The sequence below is a fragment of the Musa acuminata genome, chromosome BXJ3-7 (genome assembly GCF_036884655.1).
Source record: "Musa acuminata AAA Group cultivar baxijiao chromosome BXJ3-7, Cavendish_Baxijiao_AAA, whole genome shotgun sequence".
Classification (NCBI taxonomy): Eukaryota; Viridiplantae; Streptophyta; class Magnoliopsida; order Zingiberales; family Musaceae; genus Musa; species Musa acuminata.
The window spans coordinates 39,381,494-39,405,530 of NC_088355.1; the positions used below are offsets into that span (position 1 = coordinate 39,381,494).

At 40.5% G+C, this 24,037-nt stretch overlaps 4 protein-coding genes and 1 non-coding gene across 11 annotated transcripts; 2 read left to right on the forward strand and 3 right to left on the reverse strand.

Annotated features, from left to right (window-relative positions):
* Positions 1-228: 228 nt before the first annotated feature.
* LOC135642958 (triacylglycerol lipase 2-like) lies at positions 229-2,337 on the forward strand. The gene is made up of 9 exons (XM_065159439.1): positions 229-408; positions 494-604; positions 708-848; positions 915-1,025; positions 1,160-1,303; positions 1,434-1,474; positions 1,559-1,638; positions 1,808-1,903; positions 2,012-2,337. Exons 1-9 carry the CDS (start codon positions 229-231, stop codon positions 2,335-2,337), a joined length of 1,230 nt encoding a protein of 409 aa, XP_065015511.1.
* Positions 2,338-3,977: 1,640 nt separating this feature from the next.
* On the reverse strand, positions 3,978-4,050 carry TRNAR-ACG (transfer RNA arginine (anticodon ACG)). The gene has a single exon. It is a non-coding gene; the product is annotated as a tRNA-Arg (tRNA).
* A 3,359-nt stretch (positions 4,051-7,409) lies between these two features.
* LOC135642959 (triacylglycerol lipase 2-like) lies at positions 7,410-9,615 on the forward strand. The gene is made up of 9 exons (XM_065159440.1): positions 7,410-7,583; positions 7,670-7,780; positions 7,896-8,036; positions 8,108-8,218; positions 8,353-8,496; positions 8,626-8,666; positions 8,826-8,905; positions 9,089-9,184; positions 9,292-9,615. The coding sequence occupies exons 1-9, from the start codon at positions 7,410-7,412 to the stop codon at positions 9,612-9,614; spliced, it is 1,221 nt and encodes a 406-aa protein (XP_065015512.1). The 3' UTR covers position 9,615.
* Positions 9,616-12,534: 2,919 nt separating this feature from the next.
* Positions 12,535-18,090, reverse strand: LOC103992588 (uncharacterized). 7 transcript variants are annotated; one of them, XM_065160255.1, is made up of 4 exons: positions 17,960-18,090; positions 17,128-17,522; positions 13,511-14,400; positions 12,535-13,387 (listed from the first exon to the last, which is right to left on the reverse strand). In XM_065160255.1, exons 2-3 carry the CDS (start codon positions 17,498-17,500, stop codon positions 14,348-14,350), a joined length of 426 nt encoding a protein of 141 aa, XP_065016327.1. In that variant the 5' UTR covers positions 17,501-17,522; positions 17,960-18,090; the 3' UTR covers positions 12,535-13,387; positions 13,511-14,347. The 7 variants fall into 7 exon arrangements, with proteins under 7 accessions (XP_065016327.1, XP_018684920.2, XP_065016325.1 ...); XM_018829375.2 differs by lacking the exon at positions 17,960-18,090 and adding an exon at positions 17,782-17,863; XM_065160253.1 differs by lacking the exon at positions 17,960-18,090 and having other exon boundaries at positions 13,511-13,558; positions 14,046-14,400; positions 17,128-17,764.
* LOC103992589 (squamosa promoter-binding-like protein 16) lies at positions 18,040-23,291 on the reverse strand. Its single transcript, XM_009412364.3, has 3 exons — positions 21,767-23,291; positions 19,782-19,888; positions 18,040-19,139 (listed from the first exon to the last, which is right to left on the reverse strand). Exons 1-3 carry the CDS (start codon positions 22,192-22,194, stop codon positions 18,472-18,474), a joined length of 1,203 nt encoding a protein of 400 aa, XP_009410639.2. The 5' UTR covers positions 22,195-23,291; the 3' UTR covers positions 18,040-18,471.
* Between the last annotated feature and the right edge of the window lie 746 nt (positions 23,292-24,037).

Here is a 24,037-nt window from a genome sequence, read left to right on the forward strand (position 1 = left end):
AATGCCAGTTTTTGAGAGCTGTTAACACGTAGCGAGAATCACATATCACCACCCTTCAACTGCCTGCACAGATCATCCTCGCCATCTCCTTCCTCCTCCTCCTCCTCCGCCCTATAAGAAGGCCATGAACGAGGTCTCATCCTTCATCCACTTCCTCCTCATCCTTCTCCCCGTAAGAAGACCAATCCTTGGTGAAGGAGGTGATCTCACCTTTCGCTTACCTCCAACATGGGATTCCGTTGCTTTAACTGGCGTCTCGTCATCTTCTTCGTCCTCTCCACGGGCTTCCAGGGCGAGCTGGCTGGAGCTCACGGAAGACGGCAGCTGGTGCAAAGCCTCGAGGCGGCGGATGATGGGGTGTGCACCGCCGTGGTGAGCCCTCGGGGTTACGAGTGCCGAGAATATGAGGTAGCGGAGTGCAGATAAACGTGGATGGATTGATGATTTATGCGGGCATGGCATGAGTGGTTGAAGCTCGTTGCGTCTCTTGCAGGTGAAGACGCAAGACGGGTACATACTGACCATGCACAGGATCCCACAAGGAAGAGGAGGCGGCAGCGCGGGCAAGAGGCAGCCGGTGCTGCTCCAACATGGAGTCCTCTCGGTACGTTCCCATAAGCAATCTGAATGTGTTGCCATGCATGCAGGGTACGTTGTCTTCTTCGTCATTCTGATGATGATGATTGACGATCGATGAATGATGGCAGGACGGGTTGACATGGCTACTGAATCCACCTCAACAATCGCTGCCTTTCGTACTTGCAGACAACGGATTCGATGTATGGATTACACACGGCAGGGGCACCAGGTGGAGCCGTCGCCATGAGTCTCTCAAAACATCAGACACGGTTGGTCATCTTCTCTACGTTGCTGATTATGAAGTATTGAGCATCATCCTTTTGTTTGTCGGGTAGGCTTATTGGGCGTGGTCATGGGATGAGTTGGCCAGCTATGATTTGCCTGCTACTGTGGGTTTCGTATTCCGGAAAACTGGGCAGAAGCTGCACTATGTTGGTCACTCCATGGTAGGAGACTTTACGTACTTTAATGCCAAACATGTCATTCTTCCTTCCACTTTGAATTACTTCGTATGTATGTTCTGCTACTTACTGCCACCACTACAACTACAACAACTGACAGACGTTGGATGATGCTACAGGGAACTCTGACAGCTCTATCAGCATTCTCCGAGGGGAAGCTGGTGGATAAGATCAAGTCAGCTGCCCTTTTGACTCCGGTGGCCTATCTGACTTCCATGACAACTACGATCGGAAGAGCTGCAGCCAGCGCATTCGCAGGAGAAGTAAGAACGACGAGTTCACGACACTCGATTGATTTTTCTCATCAAGGGAGCTACATCATTCATTATCTTCCTCTTTAATTTTCCGACGTCCAGAGCTGTGTCATAGCTTTCTTGTTTTTTTTTCTTGCAGATGTTGGGAGCGCTTGGAGTGGCAGAATTTGATCCTAAAGGGTACATAAACTAACATATCCCTCTTGTTGTCAAAAGAAAATGTGCTCTTCTAATTCAAGTGTGTTCCCTAATATGGATAAGCAGGGCAGTCGGAACCAAGTTTTTGGAGTCGGTCTGCGCTATGCCGGGGGTGAACTGCTACGACCTTATGGCATCATTAACAGGTACGTACAAATTATTCCGGTGATAATATTCCGCCGGCAACATAAGTTTGGTTTGAATTTAATCATATATGTATTTATTATTGTAGTCTTCAATTAATTTACATATATGTGTATTGGCTTTTCCTTCCTTATTCTGCAACGCACACCCACACACTCACTTTGGATGTAGGGCCAAACTGCTGCCTCAATGACTCCACTGTTGACAAGTACTTGAAGTATGAACTCCAGCCTACATCCGTGAGGACACTCGTCCATTTTTCACAGAGTCAGTCAGTCTGATACAAATCTAAAATATTATGTATACCTTAGCTACTTAGATTTCTTCCTCACAAAGAGAGTGTATGTATACCTACCTGTCTTTGAGTACTCCCAGCATTCAGACGTGGAGTGATAACAAAATACGACCACGGGAGCAGTACGGCCAACATGGCTGCGTATGGGCAGAGCAGCCCACCCGAGTACCATTTGTCCAACATTCCACACCACCTGCCGCTGCTGCTCTGCTACGGCGGCGGGGACATGCTGTCGGACGTGAAGGACGTGCAGCTGCTGTTGAATGATCTCAGCAACCATGACGCCGCCGACAAGCTCGTGGCTCGGCTGGTGAAGGAGTACGCACATCTGGACTTCGTGATGGGGGTGAATGCCAAGCAGGTCGTCTACGACGGCCTCATCGCATTCTTCGACAAACACAGTTGATGGGCTTCTTCCCGCTGCAGTGCTTAATATTATAACTATACGCGATTGCTGCCGACTTGACATTCTTTGTGCACTCACTCCGCGGGAGATTCATGTACGAAGGGAGATGAAAGAGAAATAAATCATATATCTCCGTATAATAAATCATATGTTTAACCAATCGAATCGGCATCCATGCTATATCCCTTTTCCACCGTTTCAGCTTCTACTAAGTGGCATCACATCCGATGAGTCGTCGTCAATCGAAACAGTATCTATCATAACACAAGTAGATTGGTGATAAATTTGGGTTGATCTATAGTGCTACATGTCTTCTTTGGTGCGTGTGGAGGGTGAGGAATGAGTTTGTTTTCCAATAAAAATGCATGTTGGTGTATAGTATTTTTTTTATAAAGCTGTTGCCTCTACCTTGGCAAATAACATGGCCAAATTGCTTGATTGTTGTAGGCAAGGTTTAATTCGAAGATAAGTTTCTTATAATAAGAAACCAAATATGGGTAGCCACGAGGAAAGCTGGTTACCGTAGTCCCAAGCAAGAAACATTGCAAATAATACATTGCTAAGCGAAACATTGCAGCAAGGAGTCGACCCTTTCGTATTGTGTTTCACATCAACATACCCACCTGCGAAGGCTCGATCAGTGCTAATGTGTTAAACTAATTGATAGATTAATTTTGATACTTATTTTAATGTATTTGTTTTGTGTTCACTATATGATTATAGGCCATACACAGGAGAAATATTAGAAGGATCATCCTAAACTCTTTCTGAAGAATGGAAGGAGAACAATCAGAATCGATATAAGGCAACTGCTACCGTAGAAGAAGATCAAACCAAACTAGCACTCGTTTCACACTTGCAATCGAGTCTATCACTTATGGCTAGACCAAATGTTAGATATTTGAATCCAACCCTCGATCCAAAAGTTTGAGAAGAATTATTCACTCTCAAGATCCAAGTGAAACAAGATATCATCAATGCAATCATTAACATTGAAATCCAAAAGAATTTAATCTCGATAAGTTAATCGTAAAGTCTATATTGGTAGGATCGAGAAGTCATCTACTATCGTTGGGGTGGACATCCTTGTTAGGCAAAGGCAAAAGTGCTATCGATGGAGATCCTGTTAGGTCACTCATTCGAAGCGTCTACTGGAAAGTGCTCCATCCTTGTTAGGCAAAGGCAAAAGTGCTATCGATGGAGATCTGAGCATCCTTGTTAGGTCACTCATTCAAAGCGTCTATTGGATAGTGCTCCTGTGATACATCGATCCTCATTATAATGCCAAAACGATAGAAAAAAAAAAGTATCGATAAACAACTTCTAATGATTTGACTAGCATCGAATGGTTGGTTGGTAGCTGCTGTGTGTATACAAGAAGCTCAAGTGATGATGTCCATTATCTCTCATAATTTGCTGCATTGAGATCTTGCAAACCCTATGGCCTATGCTGCATTGAACAGCTGCGAAGTCCTCGAAAGGCCTGCTTGCACATCTCAAATCATGGTGCTGCCACACCATGAATCTATATGGCCAGGTAAGAAGCCAGCTTTTATTTAAATAAAAAAATATATTTAATTTAATCCAAAAATAGATGTATTTTCACTAAAAAAAATTAATAAAATAAAATTGATTTCACACGACTCTGCTGGGGATCGAACCCAGAATCTCTGGTTCCGTAGACCAGCGCCTTATCCATTGGGCAACAGAGTCGACAATATTCACGAGATTTAAACACTTTAGAATACCTTAGTAATTTTAATACGATAATGAAAATTTTAATTTTCTTTCGAAGATGTTAATAAAAAATACTAAACCAAGCAAATCTTTTGCTGTTTTTTGATATATTCTTTATTTATCGACCTTTAGTCTTCTACGATTCTTCCTTTCTCATAGTCAAATAATTCTTATCTTGTATCGATAATGTTTTTACGTGTGATTTAAAGGTTTGAAACCTCATTAAAAATCTAATGGAATAATATAACTTAACTTTGTGAAAAGTATTCTTATGATACTATAATAATATATGATTAAAATAAATAAATTGACATTTTTGTTCTCTGTTGTAAAAAAACAAAGTAGTTGTTTTATTAAAATTCACTTTCAAATATTTTTTTTATTCTTTACAAGAATACATGTATTTATAGGGAACTGACCGTAAGGAAATATGAGGGCGACATCATATATACAGCGGAAGAACAGAAAAATAAAATCCTCAAATTCCCAAATATGTGTTCGTCGTCGTGCGAAGATTGATACGCAAAAACCGAAAACTGCGTATACGAAAGATTATGTTACCTAGAGAGATCGTATATCCCTGAATCTCTATAGATCTTTAGGAAGGGTAAAGAAAGTCAAGCGACCTACTTTTTAGCGATGATCCACAAAGTAGGGCTACGACGATGCTCCTCAAAACTCCAGGCCTGCTCTGATGAGGAGAAGGGGAGGAGAATAGGAGAGGCAACCAAAAAAGCTCTAGCTCATGAACCACTAGTTCCCTCCTATTTATAGAGGTCCTCTGTCAACTTAACCCTAATGGATCATGTCCTATTAGGTAGTCGATCTCCATCCGACTACCCAAGCCTCTTAGATTATTAAATCTCTATTCAATAATCTCTCATAGGCTCTTATTGGATCTCATCTATAGAATCCAATAATTCATGGGCTTATTGGATATCCAATAAGATATGGGCTCCGGTGGATATCTCATATCCGAACCTCTACTCATTGCAACGCCTACCATATGTATGTGACCCTCTAGGCCCAATATCAAGTTGGTCGTGAATCATACATGTCAAAACTCCTTCTGGCTCAGTGAATTATTATCTCCATAATAATTCACTCAATTCATCGATTGTGGATGTACTATGCCACTACGTCGTAGTCCCCAGACGATATAGGGGAATCCAATCCATTGGACCAGTATATCCTCGGTTACCGTATACATATAGTCTATCATCTATCTAATATCCCAGAGATTGTATACCGGGCATGGTGCTATCAGACCCATACGGTTTCTACTCGAGTCTCGCTTTAATCGAATTCCCTCGGAGAACTCTTTCTCTTTCAATTCGAATTATCCTAACTAGAGATTTGTCTAAGCAAGAACATATGAGATATTCTTCTCATAATACCGACAGTGGATGATCCTCTATTAATAGTTAATTATCCTCATAAGGTTGGCTACCACTCCCGATGACCGATTGTGCTAGATCTAGAACCTCCAAACCTATAAGTCTAGTATAAAAGAATAAAATACTTATACAAGACATTCTTGGTGCCTCAAGTCTAAGGACCAGAAACACCACTAGGACTATGGAATCGATGTCAGACAATAAGATATCATCAACCATCTAGCATTCCGTAAGCATATCAATCAATGAACTCATTCTTAAATGAGCACTTGTAATGTATCCCTAGTGTCCCCACACGAGTAGCTATGAGACCAGTTGCATCCATCATATAGATGAGTATACAGCACACCGACCTATTCGATTATCTTGATGTCCGTCTCTAGCAACCTATGACCGGGATTATTTAGGATTTATGTTTAAAGGTGAATCGATCTCATTATCATGATCTCATCACGATCCGATTCCCATTATATAGATCCATGGACATTACAATATATTCAAGCTACAAACAATATAAAGTGATAAAATATCAAATAATAATATTAAGCAAAAAGACTGCGTGTCAAGTTATACGTGTCATCACTAACGTAATTGGCTTCTAGGACACCTATGACTAGCAATCTCGTACTTGACCTAAAGTCGATCACCTATGTGTCTGATCCCCATCAGACCCTTGTGACGCTTAAAGACAATATGTGATAACAGTTTTGTCAATAGACTTGCAATGTTATCTTCGGATGTAACTCTTTCCACTACTACATCTCCTCGGCTCACATTCGCTCTGATCAGGTGGAACCTCCTTAGAACGTGCTTAGACTTCTGATGAGATTTGGTTCCTTCGCTTGACCAATCGCCTCATTGTTGTCACAATATACGGGAATAGGCTCCTTGCTAGTTGGCACGACGCTCAGATCTGTTATAAATGTCTTCATCCAAACTCTCTCCTTTGTTGTCTTTGCCACAACAATGTATTCCGCATCTGTAGTCGAGTCAGCAATAGTATCTTGCTTGAAACTCTTCCAGCATATTACTTCTACATTTATGGTGTACATATACCCCAAATTCGACTTGCTATCAATGATATCGGACTAGAAACTCGAGTCCGTGTAGCCTTCAACCTTGAGGCTATTACCTTCATATACCAGTAAAAGATCCTTAGTTCTTCTCAAGTACTTAAGGATACACTTTACTGTTTTCCAGTGCTCCAAGCTTGGATCCGTCTGATACATGCTTGTGACACTCAGAGCATCTGCTTTATTAGGCCTCGTACATAGCAAGACATACATGATATATTTTATCATTGAGGCATAAGGTTTCCTATCCTATCATCGAGGCATACATGACAGACCATATCATGACACTCAAAGCATGCACTATACAAGTTCACTAGGTAGGAATATCATCACCCTATCACCAATAAAAAGTTTTGAATAAAAAGAAACAAATGGTTCACAGCTAAAATTAGAGTGTCATCATGATCCATTACCAATAGTATCTTTTATTTTCATTCCGAAGACACAATCTCTTGTGACATTTTCCGTGATCTCAATGTTCTTCTATCACGTTTGCATGAATTTGCCTAATAATATGTTATGCGGGCCTTTTTAAACGGCATGTCATTCACATTAGAGGTGAAGAGTTTAAATTTAGTTCGACTTCTTGTATTGCACACAACAACAATCTATTTTTCTACTTTTGTACAGTTACATGTAGTTGTGAAAGGCCATAACATTGTCAGTAACAAGTAGCGAAGATCACGCATCACCACCCTTCAACTGCCTGCACAGATCACCCTCTCCATCTCCTTCCTCCTCCTCCGCCCTATAAGAAGGCCATGAACGAGGTATCATCCTTCACCGACTTCCTCCTCACCCTCCTCACTATAACAAGGCCAATCCTTGGTGAAGTAGGTGATCTCATCCTTGGCTTACCTCCAACATGGGATTCCGTTGCTGGCTTCTCGTCATCACCTTCGTCCTCTCCATGGGCTTCCATTGCGAGCTGGCCGGAGCTCAGGGACGACGGCAGCTGCTGCAGAGCCTCGAGCCTCCGGATGACGGCGTGTGCACCGCCGTGGTGAGCCCTCAGGGTTACGAGTGCCAAGAATATGAGGTAGCCGAGTGCAGATAAATGTGGATGGATGATTGATGCGGGCATGGCATGAGTGGTTGAAGCTTGCTGCGTTGCGTCCCTTGCAGGTGAAGACGCAAGATGGGTACATACTGACAATGCACAGGATCCCACAAGGAAGAGGAGGCGGCAGCGCGGGGAAGAGGCAGCCTGTGCTGCTCCAACATGGAGTCCTCATGGTACGTTTCCTCGAGCAATCTGCATGTGTTGCCATGCATGCATGTACGTACAGTACGTTGTCGTCTTCGTCATTCTTCTTCTGATTATCGACGCATGATGGATGAATGATGGCAGGACGGGATGACATGGCTTCTGAATCCACCTCAACAATCACTGGCTTTCGTACTTGCAGACAACGGATTCGATGTCTGGATCACACACGGCAGGGGCACCAGGTGGAGCCGTCGCCATGAGTCTCTCGATACATCAAACCCGGTTGGTCATCTTCTCTACAATGCTGATTATGAAGTCTTGAGCAGGTTCATCATCCTGTTGTTGTCTCGCAGGCTTATTGGGCGTGGTCATGGGATGAGTTGGCCAGCTTTGATTTGCCTGCCACTGTGGGTTTTGTATTCCGGAAAACTGGGCGGAAGCTGCACTATGTTGGTCACTCCATGGTAGGAGACTTTTCGTACTTTAATGCCAAACATGTCATTCTTCCTTCCACTTTGAATTACTTTGCATGTATGTTCTGCTACTTACTGCCACCACTACAACTACAACAACTGACTGACGTTGGATGATGCTACAGGGAACTCTGACAGCTCTATCAGCATTCTCCGAGGGGAAGCTGGTGGATAAGATCAAGTCAGCTGCCCTTTTGACTCCGGTGGCCTATCTGACTTACATGACAACTCCAATCGGGAGAGCTGCAGGCAGCGCATTCTCAGGAGAAGTAAGAACGAGTTCACAACACTCTTTGAATTTTTCTGTCATCAAGGGAGGGAGGAAGCTACACACAGTATCTTCTTCTAATTTACCTACGTCCAGAGGTGTGTCATAGCTTTCTTGCTTTTTCTTGCAGATGTTGGGAGCACTTGGAGTGGGAGAATTTGATCCTAAAGGGTACGTAAACTAACACATCCCTCTTGTTGTTGTCAAAAGAAAATGTGCTGACAAAAGCATCAGAGGCCTTATCGACATGACCGACCGACCATACATTGAGTGATGTTATCGTTAAAGCTCTTCCTTCTAATTCAACTGTCTTCCCTAATGGATAAGCAGGGCAGTCGGAACCAATTATTTGGAGTTCGTCTGCGCTATGCCGGGCGTGAACTGCTACGACCTTATGGCATCATTCACAGGTACGCACAAATTATTCCGCTGATAATATTCCGCCCGCAACATATGTTTGATTTGACTTTAATCATATATGTATTTATTATTGTAGTCTTTCAATTAATTTACATATGTGTAATGGCTTTTCCTTCCTTATTCTGCACTCACACACACACACACACACACACACACACTCACTTTGGATGTAGGGCCAAACTGCTGCCTCAATTACTCCACTGTTGACATGTACTTGAAGTATGAACTCCAGCCGACATCCGTGAGGACACTCGTCCATTTTTTACAGAGTCAGTCAGTCAGTCTGATACAAATCCAAAATATCATTCATATATTTGAGCTACTTAGATTTCTTTCTCACAAAAGAGTATGTAAAACTTTCTTTGACCACTCACAGCGATCAGAAGTGGAGTGATAACAAAATACGACTACGGGAGCAGTATGGCCAACATGGTTGCGTATGGGCAGAGCAGCCCACCCGAGTACCACATGCCCAACATTCCACACCACCTGCCGCTGCTGCTCAGCTACGGCGGCGGTGACATGCTGTCGGACGTCAAGGACGTGCAGCTGCTGTTGAAAGATCTCCGCAACCATGACGCCGACAAGCTCGTGGCTCAGCTGGTGAAGGAGTACGCACATCTGGACTTCGTGATGGGGGTGAATGCCAAGCAGGTCGTCTACGACGGCCTCATCGCATTCTTCGGCAAACACAGTTGATGGGCTTCTTTCCGATGCAGTGCTTAATTTTATTTATCTTAATCTAATTTTTTTAATCTTTTATTTCATCTAATTCTAACTATTTGAATTAATTTTATCACACCCTCTTAATTCAAAATAGTTACAACTTAAAGTTATTTTTGAAAAAAATAATTTTTTTCGCTAATAGTTTTGTAAAGACATCGACAAGGTAATCTTCCAGTTGTAATAGTCTATATGAATTTCTCCTTTATCAATCAATTCACGAATAAAATGATATGGAACTTTGATGCGTTTAGTGCGCTTTGTGGAAAATAGGATTTATCAATAGATTTTAGTTAATTCATCTTATTTTTCTTTGAGATATGCTAGAATTCTTTAGAGTTAAATTATGTGACATATACTTGTAATCATAACATACTCTTCTTAGAGTTTGAGAGAGCAATACATTTTTGTTTTTTTGTTATATGTGAAATTACACCTAAGCCAAGGCCAAGCACAAAACTTGAAGTGTTTTTTCTATCATTTGCATCACCAGCTCAATCAATATCAATATAAAAATATAACTTAAAATCTTTTATTTGTTTATAATGAATATCATAGTTGAGAGTTCCCTTGATATATCTAAGAATTCTTTTAGCTACCTTTAGGACCTTATTGATTATTTGTTTCATTCATCATGATAAGTGTTTTCCTTCTTTTTTTTTCCTAAATCCTTGTCAGAACCCAACTTAACAAAGATAGCATCATTTTCTTTTTTTTTTATATAGTTGCTTCATAGACTGCAACTCCTTGTTAAATTTTGACCTTTCTCTCCTAAAACTTCATTGCATATAAGGTCTTTCATTTCTCTTTCTTAATCTTTTCATATTCTTCCAAAGTCATCTCCTTATCCTCTTTCTTTTCTTCTAAGTCATTAGTTGCACCTTTCTTGCTATCCTTGTCTCTTCAAATAATGCTAACTTTCTCTGTTCTTGGGAATTCTCAATTGCAACCTTGTTATCATCGGAGTTTAGGGCCTCATCTTTTTTTATGCATGTGTCTCATCAGTTGTAGTTCCCCAATTATCATGATCTATGCTATGGCATTTCATCTTATAATCGCTATGTAAGATAGTTTACATAGATCTATAAAAATTCAAAGGGTTAAGGTTTATTTTAACCCATGTGGTTTTTGACCATAAACCACTTAAACCCTTATGGTTTACTTATATTTAAAATAATCTCTATATTTTTTAAAATATAGCATATAAGCCACTTCCGTCAAGTTTGAGTTAATAAACGTTAGAGTTTACTTACATTACATACTAACTCATAATAAAATATTAATATAATAATAAGTATAATTTAAGTAAAAAAAGATATATTTTAGCCCATATAATTTTGGTCATGGACTACTTAATCTCTTATAATTTTTTATATATCTAAAATAACCCTTATACTTTTAAAAAATAGCATATAAGCCTCTCTCATTAAGTCTAAGTTGACAAACATATAGTCTGCTTACATGACATGCTTACTCATAATAAATTATTAATATAATAATATATAATTTAAATTTAAAAAAGGTCTATCTTATCGAAGAAGAGAAAGCGATGGAGACCATAATGACGAACGAAGGCAAAGAGGCGGAGATAGGAGAGGTCGGAGGTAGAGATAAGGGAGAATTAGACCACCACATCATAAGCACGATGAGTGGGGACACAGAAGAGGATAATAAATTTTAACTCGAAATCAAATAATTCAAATAAATCAAATAATTCGAGAAGGAGGATATCAACCTTTAACAACCATTTGAGTTATGTTTGGGAATACATCAATGTCAAAATAAGATGAGTTGACCCTCTGTATATTATAGGGCCCTCGCAATCTTATTACACCACTAAACAATATAATGTGTCTAACAAAAACGTCTACAGCTCTTCTTTGAATATGTCTATTATTTCAACTATTATTTTTATAATCTTATCCTCTATTAGGATTAAGCCTACTTGTTATGATTGCAAACATTTTTTTCCAATTCAATATTTCCTAATAATTTTGCATATCCATATCAACATCCTTGTCTTAATACCACTATTTTTTTTTTAGCATGTTTTTTATTTATCCATCAGTGTTTATCATGCCACAGTGTAACACTCGGTACGATAATACATATTGATTCAATAAGAGATTGACACGTGAACCATCTTGTATCAAGCGGTCTATGATAAATGACCTCATATTGTTAAATTCAGGTCATGTACTACGTGAAATAGTTAAAATCTAATTTTTATTGATCTATACCGATCAGTAACTATTAGATTTGGATCGATACCGATCAATAGCTAGGATTGATTTGGTTCGAATGATCCATTTGATCATTTGAACCATTTCAAAGGATTTTTAAACCCTTTATACCCCTCATTCACTCCCCTACTCTCTCTAAATTTTCTACTCTCTTAATCTCTTTTTAACAAGAACAAAGCATATCCATCAATCAATCCATTTCCTACTTCATTCATTTAAATCATAAATTTTAACTCGAAATCAAATAATTCAAATTATTTATTTTTAGATAATTTAACACCAACAAAACGACAGTTTAGAACATGTAATAAAGTTACTCCTTAAAGTTCGAAAAAAAGATGTATCACTATTTTATTTCCTAATTTAGAATATTTCTACTTAAATTGTACTAAATTTATAATTATTTTTAACTTAAAAATCTTAATCTAATTTTTTTTTTTATTTTTTAGTATATTTTTTAGGGTTTTCCTATGCCATCGACATTCACCATTGTGTCAACACTCAGCACATTGGTACGATGCGACATGTATAATACCAACAATCTATCGGCACATCGGTTCGAACTAATAAGACGAAACTTGGTTCACATCCATTAATTATATAATACTTAAGCCCATTTCAGTAAAAATAGAGGAAATTAAAGGAGAAAAAAATCAACACAGGAAATTGATCTCTTTATTATTATTATTTTTCCTATTCGCTTAATCTCTTATAAGCAAATAATATTAATTCATGATCATATCTTGCAATTCTAATCTTGCTCTCGAAAATATTCTTATATTCTTGCTAGCCTAACCCATGTTTAATATTCTGCCAACAAAATATGAAGCAAAAGATGGGGAGCAACTGACAAGCTAACCATCTGGATCAGCAATTCTAGACAATCGAAGTGCATCAGAATTTGCCAGATCTGCATTCGCTGGTGAAACTGCTAATATAATGCAAGTCTTACGTTTGATGTATGACGAAATCATCATTCTAATCCTGGCTTCAATGTCATTTGCTTGGTCACCAAGTGGCACCTTTGTTATTCCAGGCAAGTCAACGAGAGTGATGTGATCTCAAGAACACTGGGAAAACAGCCCTTCTGACTCTGCTCCATCTGTTTCGGCCTACAGTTACAAGAGCATCGGAACCCAATGCATCCACTGCGGAATTCGAAGAAGATTAGTGCTCGAGGCCTCGTCGCCCACCGCAAACCCAATGCGGATCGAAGCGAGGGTTTGTGGGTTACCGAGGGAAGAAAGCGAAAGCGGGGGAGGCGTAGCATGGTCACTTCGAGTCCCGCAAACAGACAGACGACTCCGTCTCCAAGTCGATTGCGTCATCCATTAACTTTCACGGTCGATTTTTTAGTCGTATATAAACGGTATGCGGACAACCAGAGCAAGCTAGGCGGGGGCCACCAGGACCGGGGACCCGCACGACGCTCGAAGAAGGCAACCGCTACTCCTTTCTTTCTCCATCTTGAATCGAACGGGTGAAAGCTAGCAAATCATGTAATATCTGAAGCACAGATTTAAATCCAATAAAATAGATGGATGAAATTGAAATCGAAAATTACTATTTTCACACAATAACTCGAAATTTTCCAACCAATTATATATTATTCACAAAAAAAAATATAACCTTTTTCGGAGCATTGGGTGCCAATCGATATTTACTCGTCCAAACGGCCTGTGTCACAACAAAACTCATTATAAGAAGAAATATGATAATTAAGCACTTGTCACACTTTGTTATCCATTTTTCAACATGAAAGCATTTTACAATAAAAAGAATGATATCTATGGTTTTTTTTTTTTTTTTGCCTTTTGACTCAAAAAACTCAGTAGTGTATGAAATCAATGCTACTGTACGTTTACAAGTATTAACTATGGGAACATATCAGCAAGCTTTTGAGTTTCATCAAAATATATCTAAGCAAAAATTAAAATTAGAAGAATGTATATGTGTGTGATTTTGTCTAAAACAAGTATAACATAATACATCACTTAAAGAAACAAATCCATCAGAAACTTTAGCTTACCGGTAACTAATATGATTGTGACAGAACTCATCAAAAACTAAATAATAGACCAATTGCATTGTTCATATAGCTCAGCCCAGTGATGGATGAATTAGTCTCAGTTCTAGTTACTGTGATAAACAACAGCAGGATTACCTCCATGGAAAGCCATGAATTGTGGTCTGATACCACAAAGTGTGTGAAGCCATAAATGGTGACTTCTATCTACCATGTACTTCTGTATCATATAAAGATTAAGCGATGGCTGCCCTTGTTGTAGCCTCTCATATAGAGACACCCAACCCACAGGAGCATCAGCCAATCCAAGATGCTTGTAACTAATTTTATGTGCAAACTCTGCAGCAACAAAGAGGTCCTCGAGCAGCCATGGAACACTAACAGGTACATGGTATGGGAAAAAGAATGAAAACAAGATTCAAGCACCCATCGAACTGACATCAAGGAAGAATCAAGGCGATCCTCGAAGGTTCATAGTTACCGTCTCCATGATCTGCAGTATCAACTATTGCATGTCTGAGCTCCACAATCAAATAATTGGAAGTTTAGAGAACAGTGGGCCTGCCGAAAACAACAAAAAAGGGGAAAAAAATTGATCGACAAGGAAAATTTGTCAATTGAAGGGAAGTGAGTTTTACTTAACAAAAATACTCCAGAAATTTTATGAATTGTATCTTCAAATCGGGCCCTTTCCATCACATTCTTCTCAGCACACAGAAGGACAGACATGTAAACAACACACATGAACACAATTGAACAAAACTCATACAGATCGGAAAAGCATATGGATTATCCAAAATGTTTACCTTTCATTCTCTCCCAAGAAACCAATTCTTCCCCTGGCTTCTACATAAGACCACTTAAAATTACAGCTTACCTAATATAACAGTGGTAATCAGAAACTACCTCCTAAATCGCATAACCTGCCCACTAGATATCTAAATTTCATTCTGGTCCCAGATTGTACTCCCATAAGCAATTGAACAATATGCATGCTTTGGGATCAATTGCTAGCATGACACTGCAAAAGCACTCTAGGAAAACAAATTAAAGCTATATTCTGAACAACTATATCTTAGTCTTCACTAAGCAGCTTACATCATCCAAAAGATAAGAAGAGTTCTCACGAAGAGAAACATTCATTTAAGGTCATATTTTTCCTGACATGCAAGTGAAAAAGAAAAGCACAAGACTCTTGCAATGACATCAATTTCTAAGTATTTGCAAATAGATTGAACATCTTTACTTTGTAGCTATCCAAAAATGTGCAAGCAAAAGCAAATTAAATTGTTAGTGAGACACAAAGACACAGAAGATGTGATTTAAAAAGCGCTAGGCGTCAAAAGGCACCAAGGTTCAAAAACGCCCGAGGTGCTAGGCGCTCGCCTGAGCGAAGTGAGGCGCTAAAATATAAAAATATATAATATAATTAATAAATATAATTATTTAAATTTTTAAATAAAAATATGCTATTAAATTAATCTAATAAATATAAATACTATTATTAGTATACAGTTAACAGTATACAGTATACTGTTAACTGTATACTGTTAACAGTATACTATCGAAAGAGGAGAAGAGTGTAAGGGAAGAGTCGGAAGACCGAGGGTGTTGACTGAGAAGAGCGGGAGCGACGACAGTGGCAACGGCAGCAGCAGCGACAGCGGGAGCGACAAGCGGCGACAGTGGCACCGACAGCAGCGAGCAGCGGGAGCAGGAGCAGGAGTAGAAGCGGTGAGTGGAGACAGTGGCAACAGTAGCAATGAGCAGCGGCAGCAGCAGCGGGAGCGAAAGCGGTGAGCAGAGCCAGTGGCAACGGTAGCAGCGATAGCGGGAGTGATAGCAGCGAGCTGCGACAATGGGAGCGACAGCGAGAGCGACGAGTGGCGACAGCAACAACAAGCAGCGGCGGCAGTAGCGTGAACATATCATCCCTAGTAGTTGCACCATAGTTTGAAATCTACCTATTTGAGGTATCTACAACACTCTATGAATTTGACAATAAGGCTATAAACAACTATGTACATTCGCAAGAGATTTTTTATCCTTGGTTGAAGTAAAAGAGCATAGGTAAACCTTTTTGCTTAAGAAAAATATTCTAAACTTCCTACAAGTTCTATTCAAAGTTTACATAGCTAGAACTTTGATTTAAATGTCAAAATAATGCATCTATATGCCAATTGTAGGCCTAGGAAATTTTCTAATATTAATTTCCTTTGTTAGAATCAGAAAATGATAGATAAAAAAATGTGTTTATGCATAACAAATATATCATATTAAAGTACCTGACTACACTATCTTCAGTAAGAAAATCAGTCGGATTAAAGTAATTACTTACACAGGTCATTAATATAGGCAATTGCTAAAAATTGATTCTCTTAGCATACCATCAAGCACTAATGATAATGCATAGAACTCTAAGTGCTTGTAACTCCAAGATTCATTCTTGTGTAAATTAAGTAAACTACAGCAGAAGCAAACTCCAAGATCCAGGTGAAGAATTCAGAAGACAAAGTCGTGATCGGATAATGCTGACAGCAAAAACATGTTGGCAAAAATATTATGTGTGCACATAACCTGATGGTGTATGTGCACCCACAGGTTGAGAGTTCAAACCATCACAATGACACTACTGTGCACCTGTCGTCTGTCCTCCTCTGTGAGGGTCTACCACCCCTAGATGGGGCCTGATGCGCCCAAGAAATGTCAAATGAAAAAAGAAAAAGAATCATAGTAGCAGTAATTGAACAACAGAATATACTTCTCTAACTATAGAACATTTTTTTAAAGAACCTACAACAATAAATAGTTGTCACAAAAAAAAAAGGCAGATAACTAAAAAAAACAGATCAATTACCAAAACAATTCAATACATAACATGGTCAAAAGATAATGAAAGCTTAGAGATGCAATTACAATTTATAAACTACACCAAACATTCTAACAAGACAAGAAAAACAAAATTCTATTCTGAAGTAGTAAATTGCAGAAACAACAAGTAAATATTATGCATGTAGAGATTTCTATATAATAAGAGAAAAGAACATTAATCATCAATTTTCAAATATAATTCAATACGTAACTGTAGAGATTTCCATATAATAAGAGAAAAGAACATTAATCATCTATTTTCAAATATATTTCAATACGTAACCTGTCGATTGGCAGAAATTTTTTGAGGGAAAAGGAAAAACGCAACGGGTTCATTCGAGACATTGACCTGGCATTTCCTTGGGGCTTGAGGGGCCACTACCGGGGCTAAGGATGGCCCTTCCCAACCCGGGCAGATTCGAGACGATCCCCACGAAGTAGAACAGGATCACGAGCCCAACCACCCAGGGCATCAGTATGAACCCGATCAGGAACGTGACGAACCCGCAGAGCATCAACGCCAGCGACGCCCCGAGGAGGAGAGAGGCGAACCGTGCCGGTGACATCCGTGTCGGCACCCGCCTCCTCGCCGTCGCAGCATCAACCGGTGGCCGCGAGCGTGCGTCGGCAGGCAGGGGCGCGAGGTGAGGGGTGCGGAGGACCTCGAGGAGGAGAGCGCAGAGCTCGTAGAGAAGCCGCGATGGCTGGTCGCCTCCCGTCATGTCCAGATTCTAAGAAGAAACCCTAAACAGAGCACTAAAACGCTGGTGGGAGAAGACGAAGAGGGGAGACGGACGGAATTGATTGATATGGTGGCATTTTGAAATGAAGTTGAACGCGATTCCGTCGTTTTGTTTACTTGTTTCTATAGTTTCTATTTAATTATTGTGATGACAAAAGAGTAAACAAAAGCTTTATTATTGCAAAAAAAAAAGGAAAAAGGAAAAAAGGTCGGTCAAATCGAGGATAAAAAAGAGGATAAGGTTGAGCGATATCGGCTCACTTTTAGGATTTATCTCGACACGTTCCCGGAAATATCTGCTTGGTTTCCGTCCGTTCTCCGTGAAGAGACTTCGTTGCCGATTAGCTTCCACGGAGGAAGGGATAGAAATAAACGAAAGAAAGTTTCGTAAAAATACTAGAAGATATTTAAATGTATTTGATATAAAGAAGAACGTTACCTTATGATTTGACTTTTCATGGCCAATCTGTGAGTGTTCGTTCTAAGAGAAGCTCTCAAGCATTATTTGATTCAATCTCATTTTACAAGCCTCATGATTGATATTTCTGAATAGTTGATCTGGCCATCCACCTTGCAATGACTGCAGGGCGATCAATTACAGGTACAAACCAAATCCAGGACACCAAGCTCGTCAGCTTCCGTGAAAGCCCAAGTCTGGATCAGTGAATCCTCCAAAACGAAACATTAAATATGTGTCTGAAACAAGAATTTCTTGGAGAATGATTTATACTGCAGATGAGTAGAAGCAGATAATACAAAATTCATAGCTCCAGCCACCGTGAGTTGCAGAATGTCAAAGGCCATGATATAGGCTCCTAGATGACTGATTCCAGAAATGGTCAGTAACTAAATGCAGAGAACTCCATCAAACAAGTAGCTTGAGAAATCCTGACAGAGGAAGGATGATGAGACTCTGCTCTGTTCGATGACAGCTCTCGGAGGATACCCTAACTACTGCCAAGAGAAGGGAAGAGCTTGAGAGGTCCCATTGGAGGGGCCTTCATCCCCGATATGAAATATACTCTGACAATGGATATCAGCATCGGTAGCATCATCGGAAGCCAAGACGGTGCTCACATGATTGTCGCCCATGACCGAACACGAGTATTCCACCGGTGAAACATTTCTTGGTGCGGAGTGAGAGTAACGTGTGACATTGCCATACTGCAAACTTGGAACAAGAGGCTCAGCCATGGGGATTTGATCAGATGATGGCATTCCATGGCTTAGTTTGATGCCCGATGTCTGTGTCGGCGATGACAGAAGAGAGAGAGCACAATCGGAGTGGAGTACTTGGGATAGCCCATTGGAGAACATCTTGTTGCTGCTGCTGCCGACTCCAGACATGGTGCTTGTCATAAAATGTGTTTGGCCTACTAAAGATCCAAGTGTGCTTATGCTGCTGAGGCTGGTCTCGCTCTCTTGCAAGAAAGGGAACTGCTTTCTTTCCTTGCTGTAGCGGTGAGAAGAGTCGGAAAGAAAAGGGTTCCTGTTGATGATGAGATCTGCAACTGTGCACTGTGTATATCCTGTGCTGTCCTCTGTTTTGACAATTCCAGCCCAGTTTGATTCTGTTGAGGTGGGTGGAAAGATTTGAGGGTATGCCAAGTATTTGGTTCCTGTACATGCAAGAAACAATTTATATGGACAATAGGAGGTCGATTGATTCTGTCAATGATTAGGAGTAGACTTCCCTAGAGACAAGCCACGAATGCAAAGTTCTGCAAACATCATTTACTACATATCTACTAAGGTGTCATTGGAGTCATTTGGCAACTGCAGCAACTACTGAATAACATCATGAACGATTGAGTCATAAATAGCTAGTGCTTGCAAAATTACTTTGTTGTCAGTTCAATTCAGCTTATTAAGAAGATTCAAGTATTACTGGTTGTTCAATGACAAATGCATGAACGATAATGAGCTTTGTCCATGCTGCATAAGAACATGACCAGCTCCATGGCATGGACAACAATGCACGAGGCACATTCCTTGCCAACCTTAGCTGGCAAGCCGTCATCGTGCCACATCACATATATTGGTCATCCTTATTATAAGGAAATTAATCATAGAGGCATTGACAGTAGAAAGATGCACATGCTTAAAATTGGCAGGTTTTTGAGCTGGGTGCTGGAGAAGATAATATTAAGCCACAAGGGTCTAATCATAAGCAACAAAATTTGAACTGCAGCGAGAGATTAAGAAAAAAAGCAGAAATTTTAAGAATGATGCCACAATCTAAGTGATCCTAAACTAGCTACCTGAATTTACAGAACACGGCTGGGGTTTCCTTCGACGTTTGTTGTGTCCATCAAGACGCTTCCTGCAGCTACGCTTTACCTCATCAAACTCTACAAGCAAATGAAATCTGCAGGAATAGATTATTCAGGATAAGGAAATTGATTCATCAGGAAATTGAAATCTACAAGCAAATGAATTCCGCAGGAATAAATTGAAGGAATAAATCCCCACTGAAATCGGTTTTCTAGAATGTGTTGAAGCAGATAGAAGTCACATTGGGACACCAAAAAGGATCTTAACTGGAGCATGAACAATTTCATAAGCCAAATAACAAGATGGAAATATACACACCAAAACTTCAAAAAAAAAAAATACTATCACACCAGTTTTCAGAGAACAATATCATTTTGCTGCAAAAAGAGAACAAATACACACAAAGGCAACTTCAAGTTATACCAGCAAGAATCCCCTCAAAAAAGTTATAAGAGGCTGAAGTGGAGAAAAATTGAACCTACAAGCAATAAGTAAACAACAGGTGCGGATAGGTACAAGCTTGCAAACATATCACAACAGATAACTGCAACAGAGACTGAAAACCCATACAGAATTCATCATCTTGATGGACAATATCCATTATGAATACATACTTGAATCAAAGATTTAAAGACAGAAAAGGACAAAATAAGTTATGAAACAAAAGTAAAAAAAAAAACACTAAAAAATACTTTCAAATCCATGTTAAATTGATATAGCCAACAATATGTTTGCATACACCAGTGATAAGCCAAAAGGTAACCTGATTATCATCCAACTTCAGACGAAGCTGTTCTTCAACATTCAAAACAAAATACTAAAGTGAGATTAAAGTAAGGTACCTAATAAATATTGTTAGATCCATTAAGAGACTTCTAAATAATTATGTCATAATTGTTAGATTAAATAATGCTTCAAATCAATCAAACTACAGAAATGTCAGATGAATTTATGATATCAAATATCACAAACAAGAACACGAGAAAGGTTATGCCAGGATAAACTTGTTATCCTTTATTAAGATACTCTTATATAATAGTGCCAGGATAGGTACAAAGTAACAAGTTGCAGTGTTATTCACTAAAATAATTGGATCCTTCATATCTAATTGATAGTGGCCTCAAGAATGCTGGAAAACAAGTTTTATGCATTTTATCTAAGTCTCATTCATCCAATTGCTTCAGCTGTGCAATCAGCTTTGGGTTTGCTATTCAAGGGTCTACCATTATCTTATGGTTCATGCAACCAGACGAACCATCTCAATCAGAATGTGTTGCTTGTTGGTCCTTCATGAACATTTAATGAGATCTGTACTGCAAACTTCCATCAGATTAATAATCCAGTGACACCTATTAACTAATATGAAGTTTGCATAAACATTCACATTATCATGCAATTTAAAAATCTCCCTCCAAGTAATTTCATATTATAGACAAAAGGAGGCCTTACTGCTTGTTAAAACCAGTGGCCGTGGCTCTTCAAGTGTTCCATTATTCTAAACATAATTTTAGATCTTAAAGTTACTGACTAGAGGTTTCCCATCCTTTTCTCAATACCCTTTGCAAGATTTCTTATTTTCCCGAAGCAAAACTCAACCTTAAGAACACTCAAAGAACCAAGGAAAACCAAAAAAGACGATTAAAAAAGTGAACAATATGATCCAGAACAGGCAGTAACTTTATACAGTTATGCAACAGATTATGAGTAATTGATGTGTGTAGATACTGCAGACTTTGCTACACATAACAAGCGTGTTATACCAGTTTCTATGAATTCAACAGGATGAATACAGATGAAGGGCATTCCCTTATGACATTGAGCAGTTCCAAGATCAGAAAACAACGAAATACTGCAAATAGAAAGCATCTACCTAGATCAAATAAGCATGAAGGGCCACCGTGATACTGCATAAAAGACCCAAGCAACCTGCCCTACGTGAACCAAAACGTCGGAGGAACTCCTGTTTCATTACCTGCTGCACTGCTGGCAGAAGCGTTGCTCTTGGCCGCCGACCAGAACCACAGGAGTCTTGGAGTGAGCCTCACAGACCTTGTGGCGGCGGTGGTATTCCCTGCACTTGCTAAGATCTGCTTTGCACCCATCAACCAAGCACGAGGCATTCTGGCTCGCATTGCTCGAAGCCCGTTGCCTCTTCGATGGACCAGAAGATGAAGATACCATCGTCGTAGACGATATCCTGGGGTGGTCCTTCCACCTGTATGATGACCCAGAATCACCCACTCCCCCAAGCTTCAGATCGATGGAGCAACCCGGACCGCCCAAGGGGCTTCGCGGGGCAGAACCGCCGGTTGGTCCGGCCACCAAGGAGCCGAGGCTTGGTACGGCGTCACGATCCAATTCGGCCAAATCCCATGGGGGCATCTTCAGATCCCAGTCCATGAAAGCAACACCTCAAAGCGCCCTACAGCTATGTTATGCACTGAGCTCTTATCTCTTTCACCCTATCGTGACCTTTTCCTTTCTTTCCCTTTCCTTCCTCTTGTCACTCTCTCCTCACACCAAACTACACTTCTCTGCCTCTCTCTGTCAAATCTTGCGTCCTTCCTCACCAATTCATGTCACAACACACTAGGGCTCCCCCTCTACAGATTCAAGCACGGCCTTAATCAAAGAGAACCGCGACCAGTGGAGATCCCAACAGAGACAAGTGGCAACCTGGATAAGAAGCGAAGAAAGAGGGGAGTGGGACTGCGTGAACCAGGAATAGGGTTGACAAGCCAAAAAACCAAGTTGGCCCCCTGCAGCCGGATCAAGAAACCCAGTCTTGGCAAACGGGTGGAAAGAAGCAAATCAAGAAGCAAGCCTAGGAATCAAAGAACAGGTAAACCAACTGCAGGGCCAAGACTAACAAACAAAATGGACTGATCTTGGCAAGAGATCTCATAGTGCAAGAAGCAAATCGAGAAGTAAAGATAAGAATCCAAGAACACGTAAGCCAGCAGCACGCCGGGAAGTAATCAGCGGCAGAATTGATTTGTAAGTCACAAATCCCCAAGGAACCTAGCAAAGATGAAACAGAGGAGGAGGAAGATTTGGAAGGTGGGGAGTGGGGGGGTTAAAGCAAAAGCACAAGCCCAAAAGGTTAATAGGCAGCAGTGGCAGTAAGTGGCGGAACTGGTTTTAAGCTCCCCAACCATTCAGTTCCTGAGATGGGGACATCAAAGAGGAACAATAAATGTGAAGGGAGAAGAGGAGGTAGGTGCCACTCTGATCACATTACCAGCACCCAATGAGACTGAGCACAGATACAGGCAGGCATGGAGATGGGTTGGGACTACAATTATTGGCAGGACGGTCAAGTAAAGATGGACACCGGTAAGTAGTATTAAATGAGAGTGGGGGTGGGTTGGGGGAGAGAAGCCAAGAGGGGCAGCAAGACGAGTCCCTTGGCTGACATACGAGCCTGTTTTGTTGTTCCTTTTAGGTTTTTACTGTGAGTCATTATATACGAAAGAAAACAGGAGCTGGGACTACAATAACAAGGTTGAGAGAGAGTGAGAGAGAGAGAGCGAGGAGGAGGAGGGGAGCAGACTAGGGGTGGGGTAGAGTGGAAAATTGGAGAGACAGGGTGTGGTTGCTTTCGACTTTTCAATGGGGGAGGGTGGGGGGGGGGATAGAGTACAAAAGAAGGGGGAGAAACGGTGGTGCGGAGGATATTAGCCTCATGTTTCTATTTTCCTCGTTTGTTATTCTTCATGACATGCATCCACTCCTCTCTCTCCTCTTCAATTAAATCACTTTCCATGTTCTTCGGTTCAATCAGCCACGTTTCCTTCTGGTGTCCATGTCTTGGGAGGATGTTGGTCAATTCCAAGAGGCCTGGCTTACAACTGCAACTGGCATGCACCCCACACCCTTCTTCTTCTTCTTCTTCTGCGCTCAGGTTTCAAAGTCTCATCACCAGATTACCAAGTGTTGGAAGGTTGGGAACTTGGGAGAAAGAGCTTGGGTCCAACCACCAACATGAAAGCTTGGCTCTTGCTAATTGCAGAGGCTCTTCTTCTTGTTCATAGCTGGAAAACTTCATGTGATGGATGTCACTCACCAATTCTGAATCAGGATGGTACAATGTCAATCAAAGCCTCCATTGAATGGAGAGGAGGACCCACCTGTGGCCAAATAAGCTTAGGGCAGGATCCACCTACCCACCTGCCCACAATACCAAGAGCAGTATCTGGTGGCAATGGTTTCATTCTTGGATGGATGGCACTGGAAGATGAAG

Excerpts from the sequence above, each read along its gene's own strand:
- LOC135642958 (XM_065159439.1), top strand. The coding sequence starts at position 229 with ATGGGATTCCGTTGCTTTAACTGGCGTCTCGTCATCTTCTTCGTCCTC. Across the intron at positions 409-493 it reads ACGAGTGCCGAGAATATGAG|GTGAAGACGCAAGACGGGTA; the intron begins GTAGCGGAGTGC and ends CGTCTCTTGCAG. Across the intron at positions 1,639-1,807 it reads CCTTATGGCATCATTAACAG|GGCCAAACTGCTGCCTCAAT; the intron begins GTACGTACAAAT and ends CTTTGGATGTAG.
- LOC103992589 (XM_009412364.3), bottom strand. The coding sequence starts at position 22,194 with ATGGACTGGGATCTGAAGATGCCCCCATGGGATTTGGCCGAATTGGAT. Across the intron at positions 19,889-21,766 it reads TTCTGCCAGCAGTGCAGCAG|ATTTCATTTGCTTGTAGAGT; the intron begins GTAATGAAACAG and ends CTATTCCTGCAG. Across the intron at positions 19,140-19,781 it reads GCCGTGTTCTGTAAATTCAG|GAACCAAATACTTGGCATAC; the intron begins GTAGCTAGTTTA and ends TTGCATGTACAG.
- LOC135642959 (XM_065159440.1), top strand. The coding sequence starts at position 7,410 with ATGGGATTCCGTTGCTGGCTTCTCGTCATCACCTTCGTCCTCTCCATG. Across the intron at positions 8,037-8,107 it reads CTCTCGATACATCAAACCCG|GCTTATTGGGCGTGGTCATG; the intron begins GTTGGTCATCTT and ends GTTGTCTCGCAG. Across the intron at positions 8,906-9,088 it reads CCTTATGGCATCATTCACAG|GGCCAAACTGCTGCCTCAAT; the intron begins GTACGCACAAAT and ends CTTTGGATGTAG.
- LOC103992588 (XM_065160255.1), bottom strand. The coding sequence starts at position 17,500 with ATGACGGGAGGCGACCAGCCATCGCGGCTTCTCTACGAGCTCTGCGCT. Across the intron at positions 14,401-17,127 it reads AAGCCCCAAGGAAATGCCAG|ATCATGGAGACGGTAACTAT; the intron begins GTCAATGTCTCG and ends TTGATACTGCAG.